Source organism: Neomonachus schauinslandi, chromosome 4 (genome assembly GCF_002201575.2).
Source record: "Neomonachus schauinslandi chromosome 4, ASM220157v2, whole genome shotgun sequence".
In the NCBI taxonomy this organism is placed as follows: Eukaryota; Metazoa; Chordata; class Mammalia; order Carnivora; family Phocidae; genus Neomonachus; species Neomonachus schauinslandi.
In genome coordinates this window covers 139,177,830-139,198,524 of record NC_058406.1, presented here as the reverse complement: position 1 = coordinate 139,198,524, position 20,695 = coordinate 139,177,830, and the positions used below count along the sequence as shown (strand labels likewise).

General features: G+C 39.2%; 1 protein-coding gene across 2 annotated transcripts in view; it reads right to left on the bottom strand.

The window, feature by feature from the left end:
* Positions 1–359: 359 nt before the first annotated feature.
* CA13 (carbonic anhydrase 13) overlaps positions 360–20,695 on the bottom strand; it is a 35,299-nt gene continuing 14,963 nt past the window's right edge. Inside the window, exons 4-7 of one of the 2 annotated variants that reach the window (XM_021688204.1) lie at positions 15,143–15,238; positions 13,566–13,628; positions 12,659–12,814; positions 360–2,523 (exon numbers count right to left, since the gene is read on the bottom strand). In XM_021688204.1, coding sequence (XP_021543879.1) covers positions 2,404–2,523; positions 12,659–12,814; positions 13,566–13,628; positions 15,143–15,238 — 435 coding nt within the window. In that variant the 3' untranslated portion in view covers positions 360–2,403. The remainder of the gene's footprint in view (positions 2,524–12,658; positions 12,815–13,565; positions 13,629–15,142; positions 15,239–20,695) is intronic. The other variant, XM_021688205.1, reaches the window with a different exon arrangement.

Sequence of the window (20,695 nt, the reverse complement as noted above, 5' to 3'; positions counted from 1 at the left end):
AATTTTTTGGTGGAGTCTTTTGGGTTTTCAGTATAGAGTATCATGTCATCTGCAAATAGTGAAAGTTTGACTTCTTCCTTGACAATTTGGATGCCTTTTATTTCTATGGTTGTTTTAGCTATATTGTAGTTATGTAGGACAATGTCCTCACTCATAGAAAATATATACTAAAGTTTGTGTGATGATGGAGCAGTAGGTTGGCAACTTACTCTCAAATAATTCAGGAAAAAAATGTACTGTGTGTGCATTTTTTCTGTGAGCTTGAGATTATTTTCTATATAAAAAGTGTAAAAATATAATCTCATTCTGTGTCTTGCATATACGAGTCCCTGATACAGTTCAAAGTTTGTCTCATTTTCTTTATTGTGATTGAATCCAACTTAAATTGAAATACAAAATGTTTAATGAACATAAATCCAATACATGTGGGAAAACAAAAGAGATCTGTACTAGTATTTACACTCTTTAATCTTTTTAAGAGATAACAACTTCAGCATACACTTAGACCTTTCACCCCTATGAGATAAATAAATTAACAGTCTTCAAGATAATCAGTGCTATGTAGACTTTTTTAGTCTACTAAAGTCCAATTTATAGCACAGAACTGATGCAATACTGTAGCAGAAACCATAAATTACAAAGTAATAACTCTCATGCAAAGTAATTAGAATCCTCATTACACATCCCTTCAAACAGAACGACATACTTTCCCTGAGGAAACAGACTTCTTTCTCCTACTAGGATACTTTACAACATGCCTTTCCAAACTAAATAAACACCTTTCCATCCAACACTGGTATTTTTAAAACCATTAAAACATCTGGTTACACAAGTAGATTTAACAATTATTCCTTTAAGAAGAAACCATTTTTAAGAGATAACTTATATTTTACTTGTTACATTAACTCATAGTGCATTTAATTACAAGCAGCAAGATAATCACCAAAGACATCAAACAAAAACATTTTAAAACGTTCAATTCATTAAATATTTCCTAGATGGCAATCTCCTGCAAGGCTTAAGCTAGATGCTGTAAGGGAAAACAAAAATGCCCAAGGTATCAGCATTAAACTTCAGGAGTTATCTTCTGCAACCAAGTACAGCATTATTACACAATTTACTGATACTCAGTTATCCTATCAAGAAGACTATGGCAGAATAATTTGAATTATCAAAATCTACATCCAGAGGAGGAATGGTGTCTGAAACAAACTAACAAAATCAAGGAAACTCAGCTAAACTTCCTTCAGATGACAGAAGTGTCCCATGTGTTCAAGTCTTAAATGTGGTTAATAGTGTCACCCCACTTGCACCAGAGAGAGCAAAAGGACCTTCACCATCCTCCTTCACCAAAAACAAACAAAAATATATAAGAGACAATAGGTTAAAATGAATTATCAAGAGCCAACTTAAAAAATTACTTGTGAGATTTAGGGACATGTATAAAAGGGGAGATGGCTTTGCCATGGAAATGGGTTGGAGGGTTTGTGGATGGATTGTGTATTTATATGAGACCCAAGTAAATATTTTCCACCACTTGACACAACAGTGACCTACACAGGATTGCTCCCTGCTCTGTTGCCAAAACACAGGGAAAAAGTAAGCAACCTATTCCTCATGCCCTTGGGCTGCTCCCCCGTTTGGTACCTTCCAATCTGTTAGTTTCAAACCATGTCAATAAACTGGCAAGAACTGCATCTAGTCAATTATTAACCTGTTTATCATTAACATTACTGCATGAGTGTGATATAGGGCATAATTCATTAAACAGTCATTGATATCCTGAGGAATTTCCAACAAAATTGGATGGCTTAATTTTGAGCTGTGGAGTAGACACAGTGAGTAGTTATATCCCACCCCTCCTTAATGCCCATATCGTTCATTTTATTAAAGGTACCGTGCAATGGGGATCAACAACATAATCAAAACAAAAATTCACTTTAAAAGGAATTAATTGGAATGATATCAAGACATTAAGCAGACTCACTCATCTGTAGAAAAAGATATCACAATCTTATCATTCTGGAAAAGATTTTAATTTTTTTGACCAAACATTACTGAGAGATATGACTGATTTAATTTCTAGGGCAAGGGATACTTTTTAATGCATTCGGAAGTTTCGCGATGCCTGTCATATTTTCACATAAGTTGAAGTAGATGCATTTTGTGGGTCTCAACACACGTCAAACAATTGTTTACTGCTTGAATACCCATGAGTGCAAATCTGAGATGGATGAGTTATGTTAGTTTGATTACAGAGATCTGATCTTCTTTGTGGTGCTGAAGCTGAGAGCAAAATGGTACCCGTAAATCAGAATTCTAGGAAAGAGCTGTTTGCAGGGATTTTTGTGTTTTGTTTTTTTCTCCACAGACATGTTTGGGGTGGTCCGCTGGTGACAACTTTTAATGGAAAGAGGCTCTCACTTTTCGGCCCTTCAGAGGCTGTGGCGGGCGGTGATTGCTCAACAAAAAAGCCGCTGCTTCGCCCTCCGCCGTGCAGAGGAGAGTGCGGAATGTGGCCAACTGTTGAAGAAAAGAGCAGAGTGGGCTTCAGCACAGAAAGTCACACCAGTGTTGGTGAACTGCCCTCCTAGAAAGTTATGAGACATACAGCCTTTCCTCTACCAGGAACTAAAATACTGCAGGAAAAGTGTTCTAAATTATGAGTCATATATATAATAAAACACCACTTCTGCTAAGTTCTCACCACTATACAAATACCTGTGGGTTCAAAAAATCAAGTACATAAGGATTCTTTATCTGAGGATCAAAGTAATATGAGGAAACAACATTTAGAATGTGGTTCAAAGAGGACATATCTAGGAATCAGAGAATGTCACATACAAAGGCACAATAGGACGGTGGAAAGGTCACTGTATTGGCTTTCAGAGACAGGTCCCAGTCCTGGGTCTGGCAGACCAGTTGGGTGACCTTGGGCGCTGCTCTTCAGTTACCCCATCTATAAAGTGAAGCATTGGATTATATGATCTCAATAGGTAATATTGGAATGTAACTCTCAGAATTACATTGAACACACACCAGTACTCCAGTACAACATGGCCTCAGTTTTCATGGCAACCTTGTGGTGCTCATCCTATAGAATTTTGATCTTTTAAGTACTGTTTTCCTTAAGCAATAATTTTGCTCTCACCATACTTGAGCCTTGCAAACAACTAACCATGGTAAACATGTGGGCCCTTCAACCTCTGATAATGTTTAAATACAACTTCAGTGATATAGGCATATTTCTCATCAAAAGGGCTTACTTTTTCTTATTACAGAAAAATGCTGTTACAAACTTCATACAACACACAAAGCACCAAGAAGAAAATAGAAATTACTAGTAATCACATCACAAGATATAATCACAGTTAACATTATGGAGTGTATCCTTCCAGATGTTTTTATATACATAAACACACGAACGCACACGCACACGCACAACATGTTTTATTATAAAAACAGGCTTAACTATCATGCTCCTTTGAAACCTTATTTTTGTACTTAATACATATCCTATATATCTTTGCATGTCAATAAACATAAATCTATGCCACTATTTTTAATTGCTGAAGTTTTCTACTCTAAGCATGTTGTATAAATTATTTAACAATTCCCTGGTGATTTAATACTATTTATCAAGATTTAGCACTGGTCTATAGTAGTAAAATGAAGACTGGGTAAACTAGCTGAATAATTCTACTTTCTTGAAAATGTTCACCAAAAATCTATTACCAATTAACTCAAGTAGGTTTCTGGTGTTTGTTTTCCTATTTCGTTTGAGCAAAGATAAATTATTAAATTATTGAGAATAAAAGCCTCCATTCTTGGGATGCCTGGGTGGCTCAGTTGAATAAGCGTCTGCCTTCAGCTCAGGTCATGATCCCAGGGTCCTGGGATCGAGTCCCACATCGGGCTCCTTGCTCAGTGGGGAGCCTGCTTCTCCCTCTGCCTGCTGCTCTCCCTGCTTGTTCTCTCTCTCTCTCTGACAAATTAAAAAAAAAAAAAAATCTTAAAAAAAAGCCTCCATTCTCTAAGCTGTGCTAGTCACCTAAATGCAGAATCAAGCAAATTCACACTAGGATAGGGGCACCTGGGTGGCTCAGTTGGTTAAGTGTCTGCTCTGCCTTCAGCTCAGATCATGATCCCAGGGTATGGGATAGAGCCCCACATCAGGCTCCCTACTCAGGGGGAGTCTGCTTCTCCCTCTGCCCCTCCCCTGCTTGTGCTCCCTCTCTCTCAAATAAATAAATAAAATCTTTTTTAAAAACTCATACTAGGACACATCTATTAAGTTTCTGTCATCATCATTTAGTTGAAGCCTAAAACATTTCTTGTATAGTACTAGCCAGGATGGGAGGCAGAGGTGATGGAGGTCCTCCATAGGCAAGAGTTTGTCACCGCACTCCACGGAGATAGGCTCATGCATCATATACAAGCAGCCATCTCTTTCTACAGGCGATACTTTGAGGGGTCTTTTAAAGGGTATCGATATGGGCAAGATAAGACAAATAGTTACAACTTACTATTACTCATATTTCATTAGACCAGATTATAGCTAGAGCCAGATGAGATTTGAATAATTCTCTGGTAAAGTCAAGCAGCAGAGGTAAATAAAATCTAACCTCTGGAGCCCCAGGGAAAACACTCAGCCTTCCACAGATCATGGGGACCAGGTCTGTCTGGAGTGGCCTTTCCAGCTGGCTGTGCAGGAATGCCAAGGCCTGAATCAGGGCACCAACTCGCTGGCCTCAGCAAGTACAACTTGCCTCCCATTGAAGCTGCCCATTCCTCTGAAGACCTTGGCTATTTTTTTTTAAGATTTTATTTATTTGAGAGAGAGACAGCAGGAGCAGGGAGAGGGACAGAGGGAGAAGCAGGCTCCTCACTGAGCAGGGAGCCCGATGGGGCTCAATCCTAGGACCCTGGGATCATGACCTGAGCCGCTTAACCGACTGAGCCACCCAGGCGCCCCCCCCGACCCTCCTTTGACTCCTCTGCAAGTTGGTCATGGCTCCCTACCTCTGTACACCTTAACCTCACTGAAATTTACTCTAGATCTTTCTCTGACCTGCCTGCACATTTTGGTGAAACTCACTGAACCTGCCCTGATGTCTCACCAAACCCCTTCCCATTCTGGCTCTGGGTCTCCCTCCCAATCACTCAGCCCAGCTAGGTAGACCCTGCATCTGCCAGTCCCTGCTCAGATTTGCTTCTCTTGGCTCTGGTGTCCTCCACCGCCGCACTAACCTCAAAATGCACACCCTGGCTGGCCCTTACCAGTCTCATCACTCTCTGGGCCCCTGGGCTTCCTGCAGACAGAAAATCTGCCGCTCTGTCACAAAGGCTGATACCATCTACACGAGTCCTGGCAGGAGTCTCCCCAGATCAGCCTGAAGGCTGAGGTGGGTATGACTTGTTTTGCTGTTTTTCTTGGCTCTGATACTGAAATGTCAACGTCCTTATAGAGCTACCCCAGTGAGCAGAAATACTCTTTTCTAATGTTTTGTAAATAGCTTTGCTTATGTCACTCTGGTGCTCAGATGTCTAATAGCACTCCACCGCCTGCCAAAGCTGGATGATAATAAAAGTAAAATCTCTCTTACAGAACACGGTGGGCCAGGTATTGCCCTAAGTCCTCTACATACATACCTCATTTAATCAATGATATCCTCTTATCCCCATTTTCAAGATGAGGAGCTTGAGGGACAGCTAGGAAGTTTCAGCAAATAAGCCATCTGGCAAATAAGTCATGCACTAACCACAGCACTATACGGCATCTCTAACTTTTTTTTTTTCTATTTTCCCCTAATCTCTTTTCATGAGCTTTTTATTATGGAAACTTCCAAACATACATAAAGCTAGAAAGAGCAGCAGCATAAATCACTACAAACTCAGCACCCAGCTTCATCCATCACTAACACACAGCCAATTTCATTTCATCTACACTCTCACTCATTCTCTCTTTCCACCTCCCATCCTGCCCAAACTGGATTATTTTGAAGCAAGTACTGAATATCATGTCATTTCAGGTGTAAACACTTCAAAATCGATCTCTAAAATATGTAACATTTCTAACTCTAATAAGGTCCCCAAAACAAACTGGTTAGCCTGGCTTTGGGACCACCGGGTCCCGACTAACTAGGTTGTCTCCGATTACTGCCACACACGGGGCCTACTCGAAGCCAGGTTTGTGAAGGGTGGCCCCAGAGCATCTGAATGAAGAGACTTTGGGGTGATTCTTAAAACTTCAGGTTACTGAACCCTACCCCAGACCTTCTGAATGAGAATTTCTGATAATGCCCAAGGATTCACAATTTGACAAGCTTCCCCAGGTGATTGTTGTATACACTAAAGTTTGAGAACCTTAGGTACAAAGGGGCCCACATTTTCTGCACCTCCTTTTCTTGCCTTTATTTATGGTGTTCCTTCTTGAAACTGCTCCCTTTCCTTTACTACCTCCAACCAGTCACCGCCCTTTTCCTGGCCCATATATCAGCTCTTTCATGAAGTCTTTTCCGGATTTCTCCAATAAAATAGTCTCTCCCCTTTTAAACTCCCTTTACACTTTATTTCTCTTACATACCAAGCACAGCCACTGTGTTACCATTTTTTATGCATTTATTTTATCTTGTCTATTAGATTATAAACTACTTGAGGACAAGGGACATTTTTAACACTTCTTTGTATCTTTTGCATTATGCCTTGCAAGAGTCAGCAATTATTAAACAATTCTAGAACTGACTTGCATTGTCTCCTATAATTTAGAACTTTAATGTCAAAGCTAATTATATGGAGTTTTTTGGCATAAGTCAAAATTAATGTTCAAGTGAATGAATTCTTTCCCCATTTCATATTTAGTCTAAAGATGCAGAAGAAGAGTATTCTTAGATCATTATCATTAATTACATAATATAGTATTTTACTATTTTAAAAGGACATTAGGTGTTGCTTCCAGATCTGTTGGGCTAAGACCCTACAGACAACCTCCCTGTGGAAAACAACTCTAAAACCCAGACACGAATACAAAAAGCAACACGTCACAGGTACTGGAGAGTGCACAGAAGCAGAGGGACTCAGGTGGATAGCCTGTGCTTCTCTCATGCGAGGGAGAGCTGGGAGCTCTACAAGTGAGTTCCTATCTCCCCAGCTTCTCACCTGAAGCTGAGTAGAGTCTGCAAGGTGCACAAAGCTGCAATGGAACACACCAGTCTTACAAGGACAGAGCCAGAGAGAGGATACTCAAACTCTATAGCTAAGAACCACACACGCTGTACTGAGACCACAGCTGCTGCACAAGAAAGAAAATTGAGAGCTCGAGCCCTGCCAGAAAAAATTACCTACTCACACAAGGGAAATAATATTCATCAGAAAAAAATAACTAAATCCAGAATCAGCACAACTTCATGTTCATCACATCTAGAATACAATAAAAAATTACTTAACATACAAAGAAGCAAGAAAATGGAACACATTCTCAAAAAAAGAAACATCAAGAGAGTCTGACCCAAGATGAACCAAATTAGGAACTTACAAGGTTTTTTTTTAACCAGGATTTTAAAATGACTATTTTAACTACCTGAGGGTTGTACATTTTTAAAAAAGCATCTTTAATGCAGAGTAGTGGGAAGTCTCAGCAGAAAAATAGATATAATAAAAGAGAACCAAACTGAAAATTTAGAACTAAAATATAGAACTGCTAAAACAAAAAATTACCTGGATAGACTTTACAGTCAAATTGACATGACAGAGGAAAGAGTGAATGAACTTGAATACAGATCAATAGAAATTATCCATGGTGAAGAACAGAGATTTAAAAAAATTATCTAAAAAAATAGTCTTGGTGAAATCAGAGAGGGAGACAAACCATAAGAGACTCTTAACTCTAGTAAACAAACTGAGGGTTGCTGGAGGGGAAGTGGGCAGGGGGATGAGGTAACTGGGTGATGGGCATTAAGGAGGACACAGGATGTGATAAGCACTGGGTGTTTTATGCAACTGATGAATCACTAAACTCCACCTCTGAAACTAATAATACACTGCATGTTAATTAAATTGATTTTAAATAAAAAAAATTTTTTTAAATAGCATCTTGGGGATCTGTTAGATGATATTAAAAGTTTAAATATATGTGTAATTGAAATATTAGAAGGAAAGGAAAGAGAAAATGGGGCACAGCATACATAAAAGTTAACTCATAAGTCATCAAAAACTTAAATGTGAGCGCTACAACCATTACTTAAAGTATGAAAAAAATATTTTGTGGCATATAGTTAGGCAAAGATTTCTTAAACAGGACACCAAAAGCACAAACCAGGAGTAAACTGATAAAAATGGACTACATCAAGGTTAAGAACTTTTGCTCTTCAAAAGACAGAGTTTAAAAAAAAAGGCAACCAACATGTTGACTGGGAGAAAAGTTCTGCAAAACATGTATTTTAAAAAGGGCTGATTGTATACAGAACCTTTGCAATTCAATAATAAAAAGACAAACACCCAAATTAAAAAGGAGCAAATGATTGGAACAGATATTCACAAAAGAAGATATACGCACAGCCAACAAGCACATGAAAAAACGTTCAACATTACTAGTCACCAGATAAATGCAAATTTTAAAAATCACAGATACCCATTAGAATGGCTAAAGTTCAAAAGACTGACAACACCAAGTGTTGACAAGGATGTGGAGGAAGTAGAAATCTCATATATTGCTGGTGAGAATGGAAGATGGAACAGTCACATTAAAAACCAATTTAGCAGTACCTTATACAATTAAACAAGAAGATACCGCATGACCTAGTAAATCTAGGTCATGTCTAACTTCACAAAACATGAAAATATGTGTCTACACAAAAATGTATATGCCAATTATTCCTAACTTCCAAATATGTACAGCTATTATCCATAATAGCCCAAAACTGGAAGCAACCCAAATATCCATCAATTGGTAAATAGATTTTAAAATAAGGTGGTATATCCATATCATAGAATATTACTCAGTAAAAAAAATTGTCAGTGAATCTCAAAAACATTATGCTAAGTAAAAGAAGTCAAACACAAAAATCTACATACTGTATGATTCCATTTAAATAAAATTCTAGAAAAGGCAGAATCCGGGGCACCTGGGTGGCTCAGTCGTTAAGCGTCTGCCTTCGGCTCAGGTCATGATCCCAGGGTCCTGGGATCGAGCCCCGCATCGGGCTCCCTGCTCCACGGGAAGCCTGCTTCTCCCTCTCCCACTCCCCCTGCTTGTGTTCTCTCTCTCACTGTGTCTCTCTCTGTCAAATAAATAAATAAAATCTTTAAAAAAAAAAAAAAAGGCAGAATCCGAGTGACAACATCTCAGTGACTGCCTAGGGCTATCGGTGAGGAAAGAGATGGAGTGCAAAGAAGCGTAAGGAAATTTTTTGGCTGAGGGATCTATTTTATATCTTGATTTAGTGGTTGCTGCATGGTAATATACAACAACAAAAATCATCAACTGCACACTAAAACTCATGAATTTTATTGTATGGAAATCTCATAACAAATGACAAAGAGAATTTTTTAAAAAAGAGTGTAGAATCAAAAGCAAATATCCTGCACATTGAATTCAGCAGATGAGCAAGCCAATTTAGATAATTCAGGATAACACAAAGAAACTTGGCAGAACAGTTAGCCTTCCAAAGAGAATGACAGATCTGCTATCAAAACTATCTGAAAACAGCATATCTGTTTACTGGTCTGGCAGTTAAGTTAAGCATTTCAATAAGTGACTCTGGGGACAAAAAATGGGCTTGAATCAAATAAAAGAAAATGAAAACCATCTGGTTTGCCCTTTTGGTCAAACAGTGACTGGGAAAGAAATAGCAGTAGAAAAACCTAGAAAAAAAATGGCACTAAAAAAAGAAGTTAATCTTCATAGCTAGTGACATTGTATGGTAGAATTGGAAAATCCATAAAACAATGTGTCCCAGGGACTTCAAAAATAAAGAGCTGCCAAAATTGAGATTAGAAATTATCTTTTGGAAAGTAACTCTTAAGTAAGTGGTATACACAAAAGACATGTTCATTTCACTTTATAGAAAAGAGGTAAGCAGGCGCCTGGGTGGCTCAGTTGGTTGGGCGGCTGCCTTCGGCTCAGGTCATGATCCTGGAGTCCCTGGATCGAGTCCTGCATCGGGCTCCCTGCTCAGCGGGGAGTCTGCTTCTCCCTCTGACCCTAACCCCTCTCATGTGCTCTCTCTCATTCTCTCTCTCTCAAATAAATAAATAAATTCTTAAAAAAAAAAAAAGAAAGAAAAGAGGTAAGCAACTGAATAATCATCTCAACCCTCTCATGTTTTGGATTTTCTTAACCTTTTTATTTTAGAACAGTTCTAGATTTACAGAATTATTGCAAAGATAGTACAAATAGTTCTCATAAGCCCCATACTCAATGTGCCCTATTATTAATATCTTACATTAGTATGGTACATTTTTCACAATTGGTGAACCAGTATTAATATGTTATCATTAACTGAAGTCCATCCTTTATTCAGGTTTCCTTTGTTTTTACCTAATGTCTTTTTCTGTTCCAGGATCCCACCAGGAAACAACTTAGTAGTCATATCTCCTTGAGCATTTCTGGATGATGACAATTTCTCAGATTTACCTTGCTTTTGATAACCTTGACAGTTTTGAGGAGTACTGATCAGCTATTTTGTAGAATATCCCTCAGCTGGGCTTTGTCTGATGTTTTTCTCATGGTTAGACTGGGATTGGCCTTCTGAAATACCTTTTGCTTCATTTTTTAACTCTTAAAGTCACCATAATATCATATTAGAATAATTTGGATTAATATTATTATTCAGATAATCATTTCCATCTGGTTAAAAATGAAAATGTCTGGGGCGCCTGGGTGCTCAGTCAGTTAAGCGTCTGCCTCTGGCTCAGGTCATGATTTTGGGGTCCTGAGATCAGCCGTGTCCAGCTCCCTGCTCAGCGGGGAGTCTGCTTCTCCCTCTCCCTCTGCCCCCCCTCCTGCTTGTGCTCTCTCGCTCTCTCTCTGTCTCAAATAAATAAATATTTTTAAAAAATGAAAATGTCTGAAAGTATTCATGCTAGAGTAGATGTAAGTGAATTTAAGTAGATCACAGTGAATTATCAATCATACTAAAGCTCTAAAATATAGTTATTATTTTATATATTCTATCTTATAAAAACCACATTAATAATTAATATTAATTAATTGAGCCTCAAATTAGATACAATAGTGAAAGCACAGCTAGGTAGGCATAATTCCTAAACTTACAGCGGGTCATTTTTGATTAAGAGCTTTATGTATTTTAAGGAACTAAATTATATATTTTGATATATTCTCTTCCAAATGGCAGGTGGATTTTAAAAAGTTATTTTCCAAGTGGCTTTAAGGGATTAAAAATATCCTTGAAATATGAGGGAAAACATGATCTCCTATTATTACTTACTACCTTGTTATAATTTATTAATTCTTACCCTTGTTCAAATTTAACAAAGGAATGTAAAAGTGAACAGTTTAGCACATGGAGGAAAGAAAAATGTACTCCGTTAGTAAGGTCACTGAATCAGTGACAGGTCCTTTTTCTCATGACACAATGCATCTTATTTATGATGGGAAAAGTCACAGGAATTTCCATGTCAGTCAAGCTCTGGACTTCAATCCAGACTTTTACAAAATATTTTGATTAGTATGTCCCAGATTATTATTTGGCTTTAATCCTAAAGATAAGGCCAACAGAAGTTGGATGTGTTCAACACCCCAAGGGAAAATGTTACCTGACATGACCTTGGTAAAGGTGAACCAGCTCTAGTCCTTGACTGGGGGTAAAAAATAAACAGCTAGGCAGGTGGGCAAGCCCAGAACAGAAGCGCTTGATTAGCTGCAAAAACTACTAGACTATGTTCTTGCTAAGATTGTGCAGCAAGTAATTCAAAAAGGAAAACAAAAAGCAAAGAAAACCCACCCAGTACAGCACCCACAGAAGACATCGCATCCACCTGTCAGATGGGTCAGTCACAGAGGTCGTAGACCCAAGCCGAGTTTCCGGGCATCAAAGAGAGCCTGAGCCTGCAGACGGCTTGCAGACTCAATACGTTAATCAGAAAAACAAGTGAGGAAATGTCTTCACTAAAACAGCACAGGTAGGTACCCAACAGCATCTCAGTAAATGCTTAAAGCCCCTCAAGCAGCCCCACAAAAGTTTTGTCGACAAAAGAGAAGAGACCCATTGCTGTTGTCACTGCTCACTTTCTGATGGCGACATCATCTGTAGGAGGAGCAGGTCTAAGGACTGAGGTCAAAAAGAAGAAAGTCCCCTCTAAGAGTAGCCCTTCTCCTGATTTTCCCGTTTATATACCAACCTGTTTATATCTCAGCCCAAAAAAGAAAACAATTATAGCCTTTAAAGTCACTTCCTTCAGTGTCTGTATGCACATTACGTTTCAAAGACTGGGGAGAGAAATCATCTAATCACAGAAGGTCAAATAAGAAAGGGACATAAGTTTTACTGGGTCCAACTACCTATCTGATAAATGAAGGGAAAACACAGGCTTCATCATGCCCCAGAAATTAAGGGCAGGACTTTTTTTTTTTTTTTTTTTTAAGTTTTGGTCCAGTTTCCTCTAGTAAATCAGGATCAACCTTGAAGAAGTGACATACCTGTTGAGAGCTGATATTTATAGGTTGTTTTAAAACGATCCATGTGACACTCTCAAGGAGAGGCGGGACTGTAAGGGAACCAGGATATGTCCAGTAGTCCCAGGACGGAGGAAGCAGAGATAATGGGTCAAAATTTGTGAATCGCGTTTGTTTACCCTGGTGGAGAAAACAGAATTCCCACAAATTACAACAGGAGAGCTTTACAGAGCCCTCAAAAAAACAAAAACAAAAACAAAAACAAAAACACATGCATCCAATGAAAGACTATCTTACTGAAATTCTTCAACTCATGGAATTATTTAGTATCTGCCTTTGTATCTTAAAAAAAAAAAGTTTCTACCTTAATCTAAAAATTTTAGATGAGGTAGCATATTAGATTTATTTATTTAAGAAGCACAAGATTTGTTTAAAATGTGTTGCAATTAGGGCGCCTGGGTGGCTCAGTTGGTTAAGCGACTGCCTTCTGCTCAGGTCATGATCCTGGAGTCCTCGAATCGAGTCCCACATCAGGCTCCCTGCTCAGCGGGGAGTCTTCTTCTCCCTCTGACCCTCCCCCCCTCATGCTCTCTCTCTCTCATTCTCTCTCTCTCTCAAATAAATAAAATCTTTAAAAAAAAAAGTTTAAAATGTGTTGCAATTAAACGCTGATTGTGCAACACTCCAATACCAAAAACTAATCATGCATAGATTTATTAGTAATGATTTTAGATAATTTAAGCCCCTTCATCATTTTCAAAAGACAAATGACAATAGGTTGATTCTGCTCTATTGGTCGAGTATGTTCCAAACCTGCTTCAAAGCAGATAGCATATGTTCTATCTAAAGCTGAAGTTATTAAAAGAAGGTAAGAAACTTCAGGAGAGAACAAGGAATACATTAGTCATTAGCAAATAATATTCCATTTTACCTTTTCTTTAATAGAATCCAAAATGTCAGTAATCTTTTGCAGCTGAGAATTATGTTCACCAATCTGAAAGCACGAAATTTCAAAAGAAATAGTTACTGTAGCAGAACAGGTCTGGTTCACTCCATTTCAGTCACTGGTTTTGAACTGTTTTTTTTTTTTTAAAAAAACCTACACCCAGCCCAGAACAAACAGAGATTGTTTTATAATGAAGCTGTCTTTTACCTGCTGGCTTTATCATGCCAGAAGAATCAGAACAAGGTAATGTTACAGGCTGCTTGGCTGAATTTTAAGCTTGATTCCAAAACTAGTAGTAACAGCTACATAGTTTTTCCATTTTATGAATGTTTAAGATACAGGTTAGCTTAAGAGAAAACTCCCTTAGGAAACTCTAACATAATACCTGCACTATTCAACCAGATGTGACCTTCAGACCCTAGATCCAAACTGGCGCTTGTGACGTCAAAGCATTAAAAGAAAGTACCTCCAGGGACACCTGGGTGGCTCAGCCGTTAAGCGTCTGCCTTCGGCTCAGGTCATGATCCCAGGGTCCTGGGATTGGGTCCCACATGGGGCTTCCTCCTCAGCGGGGAGCCTGCTTCTCCCTCTCCCTCTGCCCCTCCCCCTGCTTGTACTCACTCTCTCTCTCAAATAAATACAATCTTAAAACAAGAAAAAGAAAAGAAAATATCTCTCACTTTCAACCTAAAATGATTTGAGGTCCTGAACCAAAACAATATATTATCATGACTAGAAATCATCATCAGAAAAATATATGTACCTCTTTTCATTATTTGGGATGTCCTGACTCTACCTAAGGTTTTAAGTCCTTCAGGATTCAAGTATAATCTCTTGCCTCACTCACATTCCACGGCCACCAGCGGACTTGGCAGCCAAAGGGAAGGAGCCGCAACCATTCATCCCGCCCTCCATTCTGCCCTATACTCCCCCAGCCCCAGCCCCAACGAGTTCCAACATCGCACGCAGAGTCTGGTGGCAGAGCAAAAGCGCCCGCCCTACAAGAACGCGGTCACAGTGGGAGCTGAGCGGCCCAACCCACCCACGGGGATTTTAACAAGGATACTTACTTCACTACATGTGACTATGAGACAAAGGAAAAGACAACAACAATTTTTAAAAACTGGTCAGTGTGTTTGAGACAACAAACCACAGTGGTAAAACTAGTGCTTCAAGAATCAGGGACGTGAACTTCACTCTGTCCTGTATCTCTAAATACTGTTCAATCAGGAAGAGCCTATAATAAAGATTTTCTTCTCAGAATCTCAACTGTTACTCCAACTATTGTTGCGGCTCCCGCTGCCGTTTCTATTCACATAAAAATGATCAGTGGACAATAAGAGGAGATGTAAGACGATACTCCTACGATACTCCTAAGGTAGATCTGGGCTATTAGGTAAATCATCAACTAATACATAAATGTTTAATATTAATTTCAAAAGGAAAACATTACACTTAGAATGAGTTTACTATTAAAAATGGTAGACTATCCTTTCCACAACTGAAACTCTTTATCCAACATGGCTGATGAATTATTTAAAATGAAATCAGTGGATTCTCACCTGTAAAAATACTCCCAAGACAGCTAGTCCATCTGGCTCATGAGCTGCCTCAACAAAGCTGGGGTATTTGTCTGAATTCCAATGAACAACATGGAGCTGAAAGGGAGGTATGCAACATAATTCAAATGTTATCTTTTAAAAGTCCTTAAAAACATAAATGAAAATAAAATATTTATATAGATGTTCCTGGGCTGTGCACTCATGTGTATAATGTATTCTTCACAGAATCCACCTATTTGCTGTTGTCCAAAAGCCAAAGACATGGACCATGGCCACTGTAGTCTATGGTATACTATAGGAAAGTCTACAGCACTAGTTAGAATGTTCTGGAGCATCCTGCCAAGCCCCTCTGGCCCGAGCAATCTCCAACCATTGCTCCTGAGTGACTTAAGGCTTCTTCCTAGCCTTCCAAGGGTGGGACTGCAAGAGAGCAGCCTCAGGTCAGATCCCAGCTGGTAGCAGAGTCCAAGAAACAAGCTTAGGCTCACAGGAAGAGGGAGAAGTCAACCAAGGGTTTGCAGTGACGATTCTGCTGCTAAGGACAGTACCAACTGTTCCTGAAACTGCCTAGTCAGATGTTCACCACTATACTTGAAGGCTTTTTATGACTTGAAAGTTCAAATTCTCCTTAACAGAACTATTTTAGGCAGTATTCACACATGTATTACCAGCTATAATTATGTTTAGATCCTTTGCTGATAGCAAGTTTTAATAGGGACAAAGAGGCTTTGTCTAGGAACAGGAACTAGGAACCAGACATGTCTGAGGATGGAAATGAGAGGCAGCTGGTGCCGAGTTAAGGGAAAGGAAAGAAGGGGAGAGGGAAGGAGTTGGAGGACCTGGAACTCTAGAAAATAGAAAATACACCTACTTCACAACACTGCCCTCTTGCAAGTGGCCTCCTGCAAAAACCAAATGAGTCCTATATGTTCTGCCACTGTAAACAGTACAATAACCCAAACACACAAACAACTGTGAAAGACTATAGAATAACAGTAAGGCAGAAATCCACCTTGGAGAGATCTTCACTCCTGATTAAGGGGAAGAACACACTAAGATAGACGCCAAAGGGCAATATGCCATGCTCAAACAATTTGGCCAAGATCGTGAGGGCACCATGTTGTCCAAGAACCTCTGCATGAGGGACTGACTTCAGATTAAATCTCCTTTCAGTGAATCCTTTTGGCACCTCAGGGCGGAAACACATATGAAGGGTTTCATGCACAAATCACCTTTCTAGCTGTCCCTTAAAAGAGAGAATTGAGTATGTTCAAAGACATGGTTTTAATCCCATGCTTTAAATATAACTTCATATCTTATAGGCAACTAATATGGGGGAATTTCTGGATAAATAAGAATTATCACAACTATAAATACATGAGCTACAAAACCATAAAATAGTCCACCATCTATAAACAATCAAGGAAGGTTGTGGGATATGCAGACCGAAAATACAAAGGTGGATCCCTGTGGTGCCATGTTCTAAGTTGGTGTGAGATAGTTGGAGGAGGAACGAAACCTTCAAAACACTGGATGATGAAACAAAATTCATTTGGCTTACATGAGATAGAGACATTCCACTCTAAGGGAGGGGCTGAAAAGAACATTAAAGTTGCTTTCAATGGCTCTATGCCAATCCATCAGCTCACTTAGTAAGAGATGACACCAAAGATATAAAAAGATGTGAAATGATGTCTTTAGGTTCACAACAACAACTGATTAGAAAATGAATATGTAACTAAAGAGAGATGAATCTATATATCCTTTTGCTGATTAAAAAAACAGCAACTATTTAGGGGCGCATGGGTGGCTCAGTCAGTTAAACATCTGCCTTCAACTTGGGTCATGATCTCAGGGTCCTGGAATCGAGCCCAGCGTTGGGCTTCCTGCTCAGCAGAGAGTGTGCTTCTCCCTCTGCTCCTCCCCCACACTTGTGCTCCTACTCACTCTCTCAAATAAATAAAATTGTTAAAAAAATAAATAAAAAACAGCAACTATTTAGAATATTATGGGAAACTAGAGCAAGAAGTTTGTTTGTTTTTTTTTCAAACAAGTCTTTCTCCCACACATCTTGCCTAACTGGCACAAATAGCTTCAGAGGGAATGATATCACTTGTATTAGCGTTTGTATTTGGTTTTTTGGAGTTTGGGTTTTTTGTTTTTTTTGTTTTTTTTAAATTTTATTATGTTATGTTAGTCACCATACAATACATCACTGGTTTTTGATGTGGTGATCCACGATCCATTGTTTTCCTATAACACTCAGCACTCCATGCAGTACGTGCCCTCCTTAATACCCATCACCAGGCTAACCCATCCCCCCTCCCCCCTCCCCTCTAAAACCCTGTTTGTTTCTCAGGTCCATAGTCTCTCATGGTTCATCTCTCCCTCCACTTCCTCCCCCCCCATTTTTCCCTTCCTTTTCCTAATATCCTCCATGCTATTCCTTATGTTCCACAAATAAGTGAAACCATATGATAATTGACTTTCTCTGCTTGGCTTATTTCACTTAGCATAATCTCCTCCAGTCCCATCCATGTTGATGTAAAAGTTGGGTATTCATCCTTTCTGATGGCTGAGTAATATTCCATTGTACATATGGACCACATCTTCTTTATCCATTCATCTGTTGAAGGGCATCTCGGCTCTTTCCACAGTTTGGCTATTGCGGACATTGCTGCTATGAACATTGGGGTGCATATGGCCCTTCTTTTCACCACATCTGTGTCTTTGGGGTAAATACCCAGTAGTGCAATTGCTGGGTCATAGGGTAGCTCTACTTTTATTTTTTGAGGAACCTCCACACAAAAGCGGCTGTACCAACTTGCATTCCCACCAACAGTGTAAGAGGGTTTCTTTCTCCACAACCTCTCCAACATTTGTTGTTTCTTTCCCTGTCCATTTTTGCCATTCTAACTGGTGTAAGGTGGTATCTCAGTGTGGTTTTGATTTGGATTTCCCTGATGGCTAATGATGATGAACATTTTTTCATGTGTCTGTTAGCCATTTGTATGTCTTCTTCAGAGAAGTGTCTGTTCATCTCTTCTGCCCACTTTTTGACTTGATTATTTGTTTTTTGGGTGTTGAGTTTGAGAAGTTCTTTATAGATCTTGGATACCAGCCCTTTATCTGTAGTGTCATTTGCAAATATCTTCTCCCATTCTGTGGGTTGCCTCTTTGTTTTGTTGACTGTTTCCTTTGCTGTGCAGAAGCTTTTTATCTTGATGAAGTCCCAAAAGTTCATTTTTGCTTTTGTTTCACTAGCTTTTGGAGATGTATCTTGAAAGAAGTTGCTGTGGCCGATGTCAAAGAGGTTACTGCCTATGTTCTCCTCTAGGATTTGGATGGATTCCTGTCTCACATTGAGGTCTTTCATCCACTTTGAGTTTATCTTTGTGAATGGTGTTAGAGAATGGTCGAGTTTCATTCTTCTGCATGTGGCTGTCCAATTTTCCCAGCACCATTTATTGAAGAGACTGTCTTTTTTCCGTTGCATGTTTTTTCCTGCCTTGTCAAAGATTATTTGACCATAGAGTTGAGGGTCCATTTCTGGGTTTTCTATTCTATTCCATTGGTCTATATGTCTGTTTTTGTGCCAGTACCATGCTGTCTTGGTGATCACAGTTGGGGTTTTTTAAAAGATTTTATTTATTTATTTGACACAGAGAGAGAGCACAAGGAGGGGGAGTGGTAGGCAGAGAGAGAGGGAGAAGCGGGCTCCCCACTGAGCAGAGAGCCCGCTGTGGGACTCGATCCTAGGACCGAGGGATCATGACCTGAGCTGAAGGCAGCCGCTTAACCAACTGAGCTACCCAGGTGCCCCAGCATTTGTATTTGAATTAAAACTCAAACAAATAACAAACTCACATTTCCTGACTAACAATGACAGCCTCATTGATTTAAGCAAATGACAAGAAGTCATAGCCACAACAAAAATGGAAATGAGAAGTTTCTTCCCTGTTGGAAAATAATTTCTTTTTTTTTTTTTAAGATTTTATTTATTTATTTATTTATTTGAGAGAGAGAGAGAGAGCATGAGCACAGGGAGGGGCATAGGGAGAGGGAGAGAGAATCTCGAGGAGACTTCGTGCTGAGGGCAGAGCCCGATGGAGGCCTCGATCCCAGGACCCTGAGATCATGCCCTGAGCCAAAATCAAGAGTCTGACCCTCAATCACTGAGCCACCCAGGTACCCCAATAATTTCTAAATAATAGTATTATTCAACTCCAGCATTTTTAACTGCATACTATTGATATGTAAATTATGTTTAGCATGCCAAAAATCACCATTAATGTTAAAATTATAGTTTTACTATCAACTACATATTTAATATGCTTATTATATAATCTGTACAAACTGTAATCAGATGAAGTGTTAAATATGGAGTGGATTATTAGCTACTTTTTATAGATGCATACCTCTTAGGATAAGGTTTTCCATGATTTACATCAGTTTAATCTCTCTATATAATGTTACAAATCATCAGATTAGACCCAAAGTTAAGTTTTTACATGGTACACTTTAAATGGTTTTTTCCTTTCATTTCTTTTCTTCTTCTTCTTATTTTCTAAGCGGGTACAACTCGATGATAGTCATGAAGTTAGGTATAAAAGTGGCTGGAAAAACGAATCTAAGAATCATTTCTACAGCTGAGCACAAAGGGATTTTTTTGAACCTGAAACCAAATGTCAGTGATTCCCAAATACCTCCAGCTCCAGCCTGGACGTCTTCCTTAAACTCCAGGTCTGTATACCTAACAGCCTTCTTGAGCGTGAGCTAGACTATCTAATAGGCACCTCAAACTTAATGTGTGCACAACAGAAAGTCAACTTCTCTCGGCAACCTGCTCCCCCCTGGAATTGCCCATCTGAGTAAATGGCAGAACGAGCCTCCTGTTTGCACAAGCCAAAGTCTTAGGAGTGTTTCTAGACTCCTCTTTCTTCTTTCACTCGTGACACCTGTTTCACTGGCAAGTCCCACTGACTTTCTTTCCCAAACATATCCTGGACTCATCTACTCTCTTCATCTCCACCACCCCCATAGCCCAAACCACCATCCTTGCTCATTTGAAATACTTCCATAACCTTCTAATTTGTCTCCCTGTTTCCACATTTGCCCAACCTCTTTTCCACACAGCAGCTAGTTATATTTTATAAAATATAAAGTAGAACATGATATTCCCCTGCTCAAAATCTTCCGTTGTCTTTGTCTCAATACATTAAGGATAAATTCCAAACTTCTCACCTTGCTCTACAAAGCCCGACAAGGCATGGTCCTTGCCTGCCTTCCTAGGACACAGCCTATAACCTCTCCCTCATTAATTCCAATCCCAGAAGCAACGTCTTAGGGTTTTTAAACATGCCAATGTCATTTCTGCCCGAGGTCATCTGTATTTGTTGTGCCCACTGGCTGAGAAGCTATCTAGATTTTCTCATGGTGAGTTTTCCTAACTATTCAATCATACTACCAGATCCCATGGTATTGTTCCTATCAAAGAACTTACCATATACCATTTATTTATGTGTTTATTGTCTACCTCTAACATCCCACCAA